Here is a 15512-nt window from a genome sequence, read left to right as displayed (position 1 = left end):
AGAAAACTCCTTAAACTCAAGAACAAAAAAACAATCTAATAAAAAAAATGGCTGCATGAATCTGAGAGGCACATATAGAACATCCTCTCCAACAGCAGTAGAATACATATTCTTCTCAAGTGCAATGGACATTTTCCAGAATAGAGCATATGTTAGGCCACAAACAAGTCTTAACAAATTTAAGAAGACTGAAATCATGTCAAGTGTTTTTTCTGGCCACAACAGTATGAAATCAATAACAGGAAAAAAGTTGGGAAAATCATAAATAGATGGAAATTGAACAAAACACTCCTTAACAACCAATGGGTCAAAGAAGAAATCAAAATAAAAATCAAATGTGTCTTCAGGAAGTGAAAATGGAAACACAACATGCTAAAATGTATGGTATGCAGCAAAGCAGTTCTAAGAGTGACGTTTATAGTGATAAATGCCTACATCAAGAAAAAAAAAGATCTCAAATAAACAATCTAACTTTATATCTCAAGGAACTAGAAAAAGAAGAACAAACAAAGCCAAAAATTAGCATAAGGAAGAAAACAGTAAAGAACTGAGTGGAAATAAATGAGAGACTAGAGAGACAATAGAAAAGTTGAATAAGACTAAGGGTTTTTTGTTGTTGTTAATCCTCACCAGAGGATGTGTTTTCATTGATTTTTAGAGAGTGGAAGAGAGAGATGGAGGGAGAGAAACTTTGATGTGAAAGAGACACATCGATCGGTTGCCTCCTGTACATGCCCTGACCAGGGCCAGATCAAACCTGCAACTCAGGTATGTACCCTTGACTGGAAATCGAACCTGTGACCCTTGGGTGTGGGCCAATGCTCCAATCACACCTGCCAGGGCAAGAGTTCGTTTTTTGAGAAAATAAACAAATTTGACAAACTTTTAGCTAAACTCACCAAGAAAAAAAAAAGGATTCAAATAAATAAATGAAAACATTACAACTCATACTACAGAAACACAAAGAGTAATGAAAAATTATATACTGACAAATTGGATACCATAGAAAACAGATAATTCCTAGAAACCTATAACCTACTGAGAACGAATTATGAAGATACAGGATTTCTGAACAAACCAATAATGAGTAAGAGATTTAAGTAGTAATCAACAACCTTCAACAAAGAAAAGCCCAGGGCCAGATGGCTTCAGAAATAAGTAAATTCTACCAAACATTTCAAGAATAAAGGCCAATACTTCTCAAATTCTTTCAAAAAATTGAAAAGGAAGGAACAATTCCTGACTCATTTTATGAGGCCATTATTATCCTCATACCAAAGCCAGATACAAACACTTCAAGAAAATAAAATTACAGACCAATATCCCCGATGAACACAAATCCTCAATAAAATACTAGCAAATTGAATTCAACAGTACATAAAAGGATCATACACCATGATCATGTGGGACTTATCCCTGGGATGCAAGAGTTTAAAAAAGTCTCAACAAACTGGGTATAGAGGGAACATACCTCAGCATAATAAAGGCCATGCATGACAAGCCCACAACTAACATCATACTCAATAGTGAAATAAAACCTTTTTCTCTAACATCAAGAACAAGGCAAAAGTGTCTACTCTCACCACTTCTAATCAGAGCATTTAGACAAGGAAAAGAAAAAAAATGACATCCAAATTAGAAAAGAAGGCTAAATTGTCTATGGTTGCAGATGACACAACCTAGAAAACCCCCAAGACTCTAACAAAAAACTGTTAGAACTAATAAACAAATTCAATACAGTTGTAGAATACAAAATCAAGATGCAGAAATCAATCCCATTTACAGTAGCATCAAAGAGAATAAAATACTTAGGAGCAAATTTAAGCAAGGAGGTGAAAGATCTGTACACTGAAACCTACAAGATACCAATGAAAGAAGACACAAATAAGTGTAAAGATTTCCCATGTTCATGGACTGAATGATTTAATATTGTTAAAATGTCCATATTACCTACTCAAAGCAATCTACAGATTCAACGCAATCCTTATCAAAATTACAATGGTATTTTCCACAGCAATAAAAAAAATAACGCAAAATTTGTATGGAACCACAAAAGAACCCAAGTAGCCAAAGCAATCTTGATAAAGAGGAACAAAGCTCGAGGCATTGTACTTCCTGATTTCAAACCATGTATCAAGATATAGGAATCAAAACAGTATGGTACTATTTAAACAGACACATAAACCTATTGAACAGAACAGAGAGTCCAGAAATAAATCCATGTATGTACAGTCAACTAATCTTTGACAAAGTTGCCAAGAATACACAATGGGGAAAGGATAGTTTTTTCAATAAATGGTGTTGGGAAAGCTGGACAGCCACATGAAGAAGAGTGAAACTGGACCACGATCTTACACCATAAACAAAAATTAACACAAAATAAATTAAAGACTGGGATGTAAGATCTGAAACCATCAAACTCCCAGAAGAAAACATAGAGGCATTTGTTTTAGTCTAGGGGGCAAGCTCTTTACAATTGGTGTTGGTGATGGATTTTTGTGGATGCAACATCAACACAAAGGCAACAAAGTCAAAATAAACAAGTGGGACTACATCAAACTAAAGAGCTTCTGCACAGCAAAACAATCAGCAAAAGGAAGAGGAAACCAATGGAATGGGAGAAAATACTTATAAACCATATATCTGATGATAGTTTAATCTCTGAAATATATAAGGAACTCTTACAACTCAATGGTCAAAACAAAATAACCTAATTAAAAATTGGCATAGGATTTGAATAGGCAATTTTCCAAAGAAGACATACAAATGATTAACATGTATACGAAAAGGTACTCAACATCACTAATCATCAGGGAAATGAGAATCAAAACCACAATGAAATATCACCTCACACCATTAGAATGGCTACTATAAAAACAAACAAAACAGAAAATAACTGTTGGCAAGGATGTGAAGAAATTGGAACCCTTGTACACTGTTGGTGGGAATGTAAAATAGTTACAGCCACTATTGAAAACAATACGTCAGTTCCTCAAAAAGTTAAAAACCGAATGAAGAAATCTTTCAGCAATTCCACTTCTGGGTATATACCCAAAAATTCAAAGCAGGGCTCAAAGTGATATTTGTACACTCATGTTCATAGCAGCATTATTCACAGTAGCTAAAATGTAGAAGCAACCCAAGTGGTATATACTATTCAGCCTTAAATATTATTGTTTAAGGAATATTATTCAGCCTTAAGGTAAAAGGAAATTCTGACATATACTACAACATGGATGAACCTTGAGGACAGTAGGCCAAATGAAATAAGTCAATCATAAAAAGACAAAAAAAATGAGGTGCCTAGAGTAAATTCCTAGGGACAGAAGGTAGAGTGTGGTCACATGGGGCTGGGGGGAAGGGGAAATGAGTTGTTGTTTAATGGGTATAGAGTTTCAGTCTTCCAAGGTGAAAAGAGTTTTGAAGATGGATAGTTATGATGGCTGGACAACAATCTAAATGTACCGCGTATCAGTAAACTATACACTAAAAAATGGTTAAGGTGGTAGATTTTGTTATATGTATTTTAGCATAATAAAAAAATGGAAACAAAAAAGAAGGGACCATTAACTGTTGAACACTAGGAGATCTTGTCTGAGTGCAAGCCCTGATTCTTCCTTGCCAGCTATGTGACCTTGGACATGTCACACTTCTGCAGGGTTATGAGTCAAATGGAGAAAGAATTTACCATACTGTAGGGCTGTTGTGTATATAGCAACATTTCACAAACTATGTCAACAATAGGTAAATGTGAGGAAATACACTATTTTTGTGTTTCCAATGAAATACATTAATTAGATCGATTTTGTAAAGTGCTTGACACATAATGAACTAAATAAGTGTTAGCTATTATTATTGTATAATCCTTCCCCATACAGGGAGTGATGAGGCACATACACCACGAGCACCTCTGAGCTCTATGAATCTCAACCCACAGGAACAACGACACTTCTAGGGCTTACTACAGCCCTGCTCGGTAACAACTGATTCAGTGTCTCTGCCAGGTTTACCATTACCGTGCACTCAACAGCTCCCCAAGAGCCTGAAAGAGTTAACTAGCTTCCCTAACTGCCTTTAGACACTGACCACAATTCAGCTAATTTTATAAAAAAGCATAATGACCCCAGATTATTTATACTTTCAAATGTTTATATCAATTGTATAGTAAAGTGAGGTGCTTAACAAGCACAGGAAATGCACACTAGCTGTAATTTATAAAGCTAAGTGATATGTTAAAAGAAAAAACTAAAATGTATACAAAAGCATAAGTAGTTAATGGTAAGAAAGTATTAATCAAAATAGCTAACAGAACCCTTGTGTTGCATGTAAGCTAGGAAAGTCAATGACTCCTTTACTCCTGCGCCAATGGGGAATCATGTGTCTTGGTCAGATTTACTTTCTGTAAGGTTTTACAGCAATTGACTGGTAACTTAGATAATTTATTTATTTTTATTTTTATTTTTTAAAAATATATCTTTATTGATTTCAGAGAGAGGAAAGGAGAGGGAGAGAGAGATATGATGAGAGAAATGATGAGAGAGTCATTGATCAAGCCCGCAACTGGGCATGTGCCCTGACCGGGAATTGAACCCCGATTGCCTGGATCCCAGGTCGACGGTCAACCGCTGAGCCACGCCTGGCCGGGCATGATAATTTAAAGGAAACTCTGAAGGGAGGAGTAGAGACTGAAAAACGCAAGAGAGGGGAGAGATAATTGGAGAGAATGCCAGAGATAATTAATTTCTACAAGTACCTATGAGTCCATACTGATAATAAAAAACAGAGGGGGAGAGAGAGGGAGAGAGAGAGAAAGAAAGGAACTAATAATAAATGTAGAAGGAATGGTGGAGTTAGACAATCACTCTTTTGCAAACATCATAATAATAATTCAGGTAAGAATCATCAATGGAGCCCTGGCCGGTGTGGCTCAATGGTTGGAGTGTCAGTCCTTGCACTGAAGGGTCACAGGTTCGATTCCCAGTCAAGGGCACATACCTGAGTTGCAGATTTGATCCCCAAGCCCTCATCGATGTTTCTCTCTCTCTCCCTACCCCTTCCACTCTCTCTAAAAATCAATGGAAAAAATACCCTCCGTTGAGGATTAACCACAACCACAAAAAAGAATCATGAATGGATGCTAAACTAGTCAGTGAGTGTTTCAGGAAGATCAGAATATTTATAGTCTGAAAGTATCCCCTGCGAGATACTTATTAACTACAAAGGAGAAAATAGTCATTTTTCAGTGGAGAAGCTTGGCAGACACCACCTTAAGCAAACGGTCAAAGCTGACATTACTGATGATGTGACAAACCTCCTGATGAGGAGCACTTGAGAAAGACAAGCATCCCCTCCCTGGGATTCCCGCCCCCAATGCATCACCTGAATCTAATCATGAGTAAAAACCAGACAAACCCAAATTAAGAAATATTCTACAAAATAAATGGTCACTACTCCTCAAAAATATCAATGTCATGAAAGACAAAGGAAGGCTCAGGAAATGCTCCTGATTAAAGGAGACTCAAGAGACATGACAACTAAATGCAATGTGCCATCCTAGACTGGGAACATTATTGGGACAATTAATGAAATTTGAATAAAGAGTATGGATTAAATAACAGCCTTGTGTCAATATCAAATTTCCTGATTTTGCTCAGGTACTGTGATTATGTGAGTATCCTTGTTCTCCGGAAATATACACTGAAGTGTTAAGGGGTAAAGGGGCATGATGTCTGCAAGGAATTCTTGAATGGTTCAGAAAAAATGATATCTATAATATACATATAATTTACGCATGTAATATTGTAATATTCATTACATCCAATGTGCAATATTGAACTAGATGGAGAGAAAGAGAAGGACAAAGCGAATATGTCAGAAAGTTAACAACTCCTGAATTTGGGGGTAGGGGATATGGGAGTTTTTGTTACTAGTCAGGCAATGTTTCTTTAACTTTAAAATTATTTACAAAAATACAAAATAAAAATTTTTTAAAAGGCTGGATGAATCAATGTTCAAGAACTTTTCCAGCTCTAAGGGTTTCTGAACTGAAATCCATTAGCAGCTTGTCAACACAGTGTGAGCCCAGGGCTTTGCCCCTCCCCTGCTGCAGTCCTCCCTAAACCTTTCCCTGTTTTCTCCTAATTTGTTTCCTTCCCATTTTATAATGTGAAATAACTTCAGAGTTCTTGTGAGCTCCTCAGAGAAAGATCCTACACAATTTTAGCAAAAGAAAAAGGAGCTCACAAGGGGGAGTGAAACCTCTATTTTATCTCATCTTTTTTCATGTAATTCACATTTCCTCTCTAGCAGGTCCTTCGTCTCAGTTAAATATGCCTTAAGGCCTCTCCTTACAACAAGACCAAAACCCATCCTGGATCAACCTCTCCCCGCCTTCTGCCCATCGCTTCCCTTCGTGCTCAGCCTCTGTATTTGCTCTCCCTTTCCTTCCTCCTTCGACTCACTGCAAACTGCCTCTGCCTTCACCCCTCCATTCAAGCTGCTTTCTGCCTAACCCACCAGCCACTTCCTTACAATCAAAGCGACAGTGAGTTGCGGACCCTCATTCTACCAATTGGTAGCATTTGATACTATTAACCAACCACTCCTTTTAGAAACACTCTCATGGCCTCAGTTCCATATTCTTCTCTGACAACTCTAGCTGCTCTTTCTCAATCTCTGTTGCAGGTTCCTCTGACTCTCCTTGTGTCTGAAACGTAGATACTCCTCAGAGTTCCTTCCGAGGCCCACTCTACATGGCTTCCATTGTGTATCTTCATATTTCCAATTGTCTACCTGACACCCTCACTTGGATGTCTCATGAGCTTTGCAAACTCAACATCTCCAAATCTGAACTTTTCACTTCAGCCAAGGTTCCTTATAACAGAGAATAGCATCATATGGGCTTAGCTGGCAAGCAGAAGCCTGGCATTCATTCTGAGTCCTCTCTTGGCCTGCACGCCAATCAGTTAATCATTCCTATTAATTCCATCACGCCATCTCCACTGCTTTACAGCATGTCAGCCACCATGCATCACCTTCTATTCATCTCACTACCACAGCCACCGACTTCCAACATCTAACCCACACATCAATCTGCATTTAAAATGATCTTTCTAACATAAAAATATGAAGTCACTCCCTTGCTCAAAATCCTTCAGCGATGTTCCATGTCTTCAGCCTAAAGTTCAAAGTGCTTAACATGGCTTACAAGATGCTTCAGGACAAGGACATTCTGACCACTTCGCCCCATGGCACGCTCTAAGCCAACTTCTCCCACATCCATGGCTCGGCGTATGCCACGGCCTCTGATTGCTTCAAAGTCTGCCTTCTGCACACCAGACTAAGTTTTGCAGCGTCTGTGACTATGTCCACCTTGTCTACCACTGTGCTTCCAACCAAGGCCACTGTCTACAGCCCAAAGAAGTAGCTCACAGGGCTCTCACTTCCATCATATGGGAGCGTCCTATTCTTTCAAATTATCATCCATAGAATGGAAGTTTTCTCTTCTCATCCCCTGTCTGCACCTCTGGGAAATATCTTTTTGGCCAGTGGACTAATCCAATTCTGAAATATCTTTCAGTTTTCTTCCACAAATATTTATTTTCTTCTAGATACTAACTCAGACTTTTCTTCTCTGTCCTTAGACACATCAATGCATCGTTACTTTAGATTCCACTAATTCAAATTTTGCAATTATTAGATCCAATGACACTTGAATAAAAGTTCATTAATCCCATCACTGGGAATATTCAATTTTTTGCTGGCAAGGAAAGGGAACTCTTAAATTAAAACTTAGGAAATTAAGGATTCATTTAACACATTTTCCTCTTTTGAACTTAATAATTAATTTTTCCAAAATACAATACCCTTTTTAGTTATGACACTTCCATTAAAATGCAAAGCATGGTGAACTGAGGTTTTTCCATTACCCTATCTTATTTTACTTGTTAGAGTATATATAACAAAATTAAAATGCTTTTTAATTTTCAACCGAGAGAAACTATTCCAAATGAATGATTTACTCTACATTTCTGGGAATCATGTTTAACTGAGAGCCATGTTTCACTTTGAATTGGCCACCAAACTGAGGCTCTATAATTGTTAATTAAGGGGCAGTATCTCTCGGGATCTTCTTCCACATGTGGCTATGATCCTGTTGTTAGAAGGTCACAGACTATTCTCCTTTTTCACTGGTGTATTTGCCTTCAACTGTGAGCTTCTTACAAAGTCAACTGTCTGCAGAACAAGATAAAACCTGTCACCCCAGTCACTGATAGGCTAATTTGCAGAGTCGGAAAGAGTAACTGGAAGAAGGGAAAGCCTCAGAGAGCAGGTCCAGGTTCATGTTTTGCAAAGTCTGGATGAACTTTGCAAAGCACACGAGGAGAAACAAGAACGTAGGTATGCACTTTGTCAGTCTCAAGTGATTTTCTGAACTATATACCTGACTTTTATGGGGACTTGATAATGAAGACAAAATGTCTATCCAGAGTGTGGGAACAGATTCTGACGGGAATCGTGGCTGCAGGTGACTCTTCAAGGCCTCCTCCTGACTCCTGACCCCAAACACTTCAATTGCACTTAGTCCAGGCTCTCAATCTTAAACTCATGCTATACAGATGGTGTGAATTATTAGAATTAAAGATTACCTGTAGCTACCAACATAGCTTTAATTTTCTTTTCCAAAATGTTCTCAGACAATACTGCTAGGAGTAAATTCATGAAACCTTTTGAAAGGCAATTTGGCCTGATGCATCACTTTAATTAAGACTGTTCATATAGTTTGGGTTGGCAATTATACAAAGAAATAACCGTAGATGGAAAAGCCCTGGGCACATAAGAATGTTCACCGACGGATGTAAAGGTTGTTTATAACAGCAACAGGAGAAATAAGGAAATAAAGAGTAGGGGACTGATATTTTGTGATCTCTCTGTTCTAGCTATAATTTTAGCATTTTACATTTGTCAATGCATTTAATCTGCACAACAACCCTATGAAGCAGGTGCCATTACTTTTTCCTGTTTTTAGATAAGGAAACAGGCACCCAGAGGCATCTGTCCCAGCTAGTGCCGGAGCTGAGATTTATCTAAGCTCCAGAGCCAGCCCTTCAAAGTACTATCATGTTTTCCGACAGTCACACACACCTCCAAAGTTGTGTAGTTAAGTGTTGTGTTTTTAATAATGTAGAAAAACATTTATGTTATCACATCTAGTTAGAAAACGAAACATGATCCCAAGCATGAATATTATTCAAAGGGGAGAGAGAAAAAGAATAAACCTCTATGCTTAAGAAGAGATTCAAAGGTTTAGACATCAATATAGTATTAGTGATGATCTTTAGGTGGTAGCATTATGATTTTTTCCCCTGTTGTTTTCTACTTTTTAAAAAGCAAGCACATACTGCTTTTGAAATGGTAAAAATGTTCCCTGCTCCCACTCCCATTTCCCTCTACCTCCCCCTCCCCCCGCTTAGTTTCATGCATCCACCACAAGATTTTTCTCCTAATCTCATTTCTCCCACCTTTTATTTCTTGTGTTTTTCTCTTTCCTTTTCTCTCTCTTCTTTCTCCTGGGTTGCTCTCTCCTCCCCTCCCCATCCCACAAAGCCCCCTGGCCCTGCTGGTAGGGAACGAAGACACCTTTGGGCCTCTGAGCTGCAGCCCTGCCTCTGGCTCCTTTCCCTGCAGCACTTTGCTTTTCCTTCTTTCTCCTCTGTCTTCCAGGCCTCCGCTTCCCTCGGGAGCATGATGCTGCCTCCAGACAGGCAGATGTTCTCAGGCCGGCCTTTTGCTCTCAGGAATACCTGCCTGGCATGAGGCTTGGTGGCCTCATCCCAAGGCCATTTCCATGGTCACAGCCTGATTGTCACAGGAGTAGAAGCAGTAACACTGGTGCCATAAGGAGTAGAGTCCAGAGCCCCCTCTGTTGTCCCAGGTCATCTACCCTCTCCCTGGGATTCAACTCGAGAATACCTGCCAATTCAGCTGAGAAGGAAAATGGACTAGATTGGGAAAACAGGGCCTGTCAGACAACTCTTCCTTGAATTTTAGGCTCATTACTTATAACTGTTTGGCTACAGATTAAGAAAATTATTTGTTATTTTAACCTTTATCCCCAGTTAGCAAATTTTGTGTCTGTGCCAGTTTTCTCCTCAAGTCTTAATTCTTAAGTACTCGATAATGAAGAACTTAAAAATATAAGGCGGCCTTAAAAATATAAGGCGGTTCCTTTTCCAAAATGTGTTCGCCTCACTCTAATCATCTGTAATTTCATGCCCACCTTACTGCTAGAATCACCAGTCTCTCCTCTTCCTGGCTTCTGAAGAGTATTTCATTCATGCCCTTCACAGATAAAAATGCTTGCAAGTTACCTGGTCTCCAGACCCACTAAGCTCAAATGCTATTTAGTTTTTTTTCCCCCCAAAAAGGAAAAATAAAACATCACCTTTTTTCTCCTCAAGTAAAAGTAATGTGTGTTCCTTGCAAACAAACAAATTCAGAAAATATATAAAGGTATGAACAAAAAAGTGGCAATTTCTTGTAATTTTATCTTCCAGAGGGAGATATGGTTATTAATTAGTTTTTTTGAGCTTTCAGAATCCCACATGGCCAAACATATCTGTCATGGCTGTCCCCTTCTCTTCAAGCCCCACAAGCTCATTGCTACTTCTGTGGCTTTGCTGACAGTGTTCAATCTTCTGCAATTGCTCCTACCCTTTCCCTCCATCCATCCAATTCATCTCCAATTTTATTATTATTATTATCATTTTACTATATCTTTATTGATTTTAGAGAGAGGAAAGGAGAGGGAGAGAGAGAGATAGAAACATCAACGATGAGAGAGTTATTGATCGGCTGCCTCCTGCAGGCTGCCGACTGGGGATCGAGCCCGCAACCAGGGCGTGTGCCCTGACCGGGAATCGAACTGCAATCTCCTGGATCCTAGGTCGACGCTCATCCGCTGAGCCATGTCCAGCTGGGCTCATCTCCAATTTTAATAACCCAGCTCAAGCCCTTCCTGCTGCAGGAAGCCTTCCAAGCCTTACCAATGTATAGAATATGTCCTCCGGGCCACACAAGCCAATCATATAAATGTCTTTTCTGATGCTACTCCCTCTCTCCACCTGGATCACATACTGTCAGGGCACTGGGATTATACCTTATCTTTTCTGAGAGCTCAGTGGTCTGGTGGGCAATCATAGATGTCTGTCCAATAAATTCAAATGAATAAATAAGTGGTTAATTGAGTGGCTTCCTTTTAATTTAGTGAAATTTCTTACTCAATGCATTTCATTTTTTATAGGTTCCAAGCTTACAGGCCAGTGATAATTTACACGAATATCCTGAAAATGCTATTAAATCTCCCCCACTGCTATTCACAGAGTACCTATGAAGGTATGGGTGTCAATTAAAACAGGGATTCTTCTTTGGTTCCAGCACAAAGCTGATGAGTTGCTGGGGCATTATTTACTCCTTACTCACTAAATGCCTCCCCCACTGTAACTGCTCCATCAATTCACACCATCCACGGTGCCTAGAATGATGACATCACCGTGAATCAGTGATCAAGCTGCTGGTGTTGCTAAAGTGCCCAACTGATGAATGTCCTTGTGCACCATCCTGGTGCAGAATATTTTGATAGATTTAACGAAAGTTCTGATTCAGTCAAGGGCCATGGAAGGCTCCATGGCATCGAGGGACACCGTCCCGTGACTCCAAGCAAGAGCCCAGGTGAAAAAGAAAGTGAATGGCAGTGGCCAGGATGGAGGCAGGCTTGCTGCCCCACAGTCATCGCCTGTTTTCGGACTAAAAGGTATATGTGTGGAATCTGCAAATTGCTAACCAACAAGGGCTGCATATTCATGCTCACCTCTCATCACATTTAATCAGAATCACGCTGTCTGTTCCAATACCCAAGGCTGCAGCTCCCTTCTTGAGAGAAAAATGACTCTGTAAGAAAAGCGAATCTGTAATTAGTTGCATGTAAAGTCAAGATCCACTCCCTTAGCTTTTTTTTTTCTCTTCTCCTGTTTCTAATCTGTCCCTCCAAAGCCTGGATTGCTAAGAGAAGAAGGCATCTTTCACTTGGGCTTTAAAAAACCATTGTGGCGGAGTATACATAGCATAACATTTACCATCTTAACCATTTTTAAATGCACAATTCAGTGGCCTTAAGGACATTAATACTGTTGTGCAACCATTACTACCATCCATCGCTAGAGCCCTTTTCATCTTGCAAAACTGAAACCCTGTACCCATGAAACAACAGCTCCTCATTCCTCCCTTTCCACAGCCCTTGGTGACCACCATTCTACCCACCATCTCTATGAATCTGGCTATTCTAGGAACCTCATATAAGTGGAACCATAGACGATTTGTCCTTTTGTGGGCTTATTTGACTGAGCATAATGTCCTCAAGGTTCATCCATGTTGTAGCTTATGGCAGAATTTCCTTCATTTTCAACGCTGAATCCCAGTCACTGGATGTACACATCACATTTTGTTTTTCCATTTATCCAGCAATGAACCCTTGGGTGGCTACTACCTTTTGGCCATGGGGATAACGGTACTATGAGCATGGGTGTATGAATATCTCTTTGAGCCCTACTTTTAATTCTTTTTGGGTATACTCAGAAGTGAATTGCTGAATAATACGGTAATTCTATTTTTTAAAATATGTTTTTATTGATTTCAGAGAGAAAGGGAGAGAGGGAGAGAGACAGTGATGAGAGAGAAGCATTGATTGGCTGCCTCCCTCATGTCCGCTACTGGGATGGCAACCCGGGCATGTGCCCAGACTGAGAATCTAACCACGATCTTTTGGTTCATGGGTTGATGCTCAACCACTGAGCCACTCCAGCTGGGCAGTAATTCTGTTTTTGAGGAATTGTCATACTGCTTTCCACAGCAGCTTCACCATTTTCCATTCCCATCAGTACTGCCCAATGGTTGTAGTTTCTCCACATCATGTCAACAGCTATTTTCTGTTTTTGAGAATAGTCATTCTAATGGGTGTAGAGCGATACCTCATTATGGATTTGCTTTGCATTTCTCCGATGATTAGTGACACTGAGCATACTTTCATGTGCTTATTGGCCATTTGTACATGTTCTTTGGAGAAATGTCTATACAAGTCCTTTGCCCATTTTTGAATAGGTTTTTTGTTTCTTTGCTAGCTTGTTTGCTGTTGTTGTTGAATTCATTTGGACTTTTAAGTGAAAATAATAAGATCCTGGAAATTGTAAAAGGACCTGCTATCCCAACACACAGTAATCCAAGGCGGTTTTATATACCAGGAGTAAAAACAATCAACTGCCTCCGGCAGCTGTGGATATATGGCTCCCAAATGTGTATTTTGCTACCAAGAGATTACACTGTTTCTCTCGAGTTCAGTGAAATTGTGTTCACTCAAGTAAGAGGGAGAGACTGGCTTTAAATTCAGTACTTTTTGTCCCAGACTTGTTGGAGGGGCTATTGGTTGTACAGGTGACTGCCCAGCCTTGGGTGGGCTCAGGAGGGAGGCATCGGATCCTGGCTTGGGCAGAACACTGTGGAAAAGGCCACACTGCCAAGGCACCGCCACATCTTCGTGCTCTTGGCTATTGATTCCGGGTAGGAATCTGAATCTCAATGGCTGTATCACCCTGCAATTTGGAAAGCTGAGAAAGGCTAACCTAAGCCCAGCTGTCCTGCATCTGCTCAGCAGCCTCTCACTATTAACTACAGATCATTAAGCTCCCTCAATTTACGTCTCCAAAGGCCTGCTGACTGGAATTTTAAGTTATGGTTCCTGAGTGTACTCTCTCGTCAAATGCCCACTTTTGACTTATCTGAATTCTTAAATATGCAGCACAGGAGCTGCTACATACTTTTAGGAGGTGTGTCTCATAAGAAAGAGGAAGTCACATTTAAAACAGCAGCAAATAATGTAAACCAGTAAACGAGGCACTGAACAGAGGTGTTAAAAAGCCTAGTGTAGCTGAGAAGTAATGAGAAAGGGCCATTAGCCTCATTTTACAACCTCAGAAAGACAAAGTGGACATTTGTTACCAAGATACCTGGGAACTAGGAGAGAAAGCCTAATTGGGTTTGTAAAGATGCATGTCTCCCCCACTAAAAAAATACTGCTCTCTCCTGCTTATTTAGCAGATCCCTGGGCCACCCGAGAAAATGAAAAAACAGTGCTGTCTCCCTGCCAGGAGGGCACAGAACAGAGGAAACAGCTGCCCCACTGAGCAAGCACAAGCTACTCAAATTAGGCCCCTCAGTGAATGAGCTTGTAAGCACTAAACTGCCAAATGGCAAATTGGGGATAAGTAAGAGATCTGGTGCACCTGGTCAATGAGAGGAGGTCCTCTCATCTGGTTTTTAATGAGAAAGAATAGAGATTCTCAAATGAGGAGCAATTAACCAGGATAATTGATCACTGTACCAAATGCCACACACTTAAAGACAAACACATGCCCAAATAGGAAGCTTAAAGATGGGGAACAAAGGTGATATGAGGCATGAAAAAGAAAATTAGATGCCGAACACTGTTTATATTTTCAGGAAAGGGAGCAGGGAAATAGCTAAATGTTGTCCACAAATAGCAAGGGATCCATAAAGAGGAAGGAACTTGAGAGAGAGAGAAAAAAGACACTGTCTAATGAGGAAGAAACAGTGAAGCCAGCTTAAATGGCCCATCTCTCTGTGCTGGCGGAGAATCATTTTTAATCCTTAGCGCCATGTCTCATGGAACCACTTGTTGATGAACCAGAGCACAGCAGCAGAGAACACTTGGTCATGAGCAGAAGAAAAGAGGGAGAGGTGGCATGGGTGGCCTTTGTATCTGGAGGGCTGTGCCAAGGCAGGAATAGAGGAATAGACTGACTGTTCTGGGTGGATTCAGAAAGCAAAACAATAAACAAAATTGGGAAGCTATAAGGATTCAGATGTGTCCCTTAAATCAAGACTGTTGTAATAATCAGTTCATCAATAGAATAGCTGGGGAATGAGCTAATGAGTGAATGCCCCTCTTGCCTCCCCAACCCTGATTTTGGAAAAATAACAATAGGCCCCCTGATAGAATCCAGTGCTTATTTAGAACTAAATCATATTTCAATTCAAGGATAGTAGATGTTAAAACTCATATGGTTTTAAATTTGTACTAAATAAAAATTAATTTCTCTATCTTTTAAAAAATATAAGTAGATACAGGCTATATGATTCAGTTGACATTTACAACACGTGCAAATAAGTATGGGATTTTATAATTATGAAGTAAAAAGTAAGCAGGTTTTTCTCTGGGCTTGGGTGGGATGATACTGTCCAAAGTGAGAAGGCGTGAGAATGAGAGCCCATAGGCATGAGCTCTGCCATTTCATCCAGCCCGGGGACTGGAAGGTGCAAATCAGCTCCTTCCTTCTTTAATGGGGACAGTAAATCTTACCTGTCTTAGGGATGGTGGGAGTGTAAGGGGAATGGTAGAAAGTTCTGAGACAAACCACTTCAGTCTCTTGACACGCTGGTTT

The 15512-nt window shown here is 39.9% G+C and overlaps 1 protein-coding gene across 1 annotated transcript in view; it reads right to left on the bottom strand.

Annotated features, from left to right (window-relative positions):
* GAD2 (glutamate decarboxylase 2) overlaps window positions 1-15512 on the bottom strand; it is a 73273-nt gene that overhangs the window by 38541 nt on the left and 19220 nt on the right. Inside the window, exon 8 of the mRNA XM_016218656.2 lies at window positions 11870-11949. Within this exon, the coding sequence (XP_016074142.2) occupies window positions 11870-11949 (80 nt within the window). The remainder of the gene's footprint in view (window positions 1-11869; window positions 11950-15512) is intronic.

Source organism: Miniopterus natalensis, chromosome 1 (assembly GCF_054644295.1).
Source record: "Miniopterus natalensis isolate mMinNat1 chromosome 1, mMinNat1.hap1, whole genome shotgun sequence".
NCBI lineage: Eukaryota > Metazoa > Chordata > Mammalia > Chiroptera > Miniopteridae > Miniopterus > Miniopterus natalensis.
This window is presented reverse-complemented; position numbering and strand designations above follow the sequence as displayed.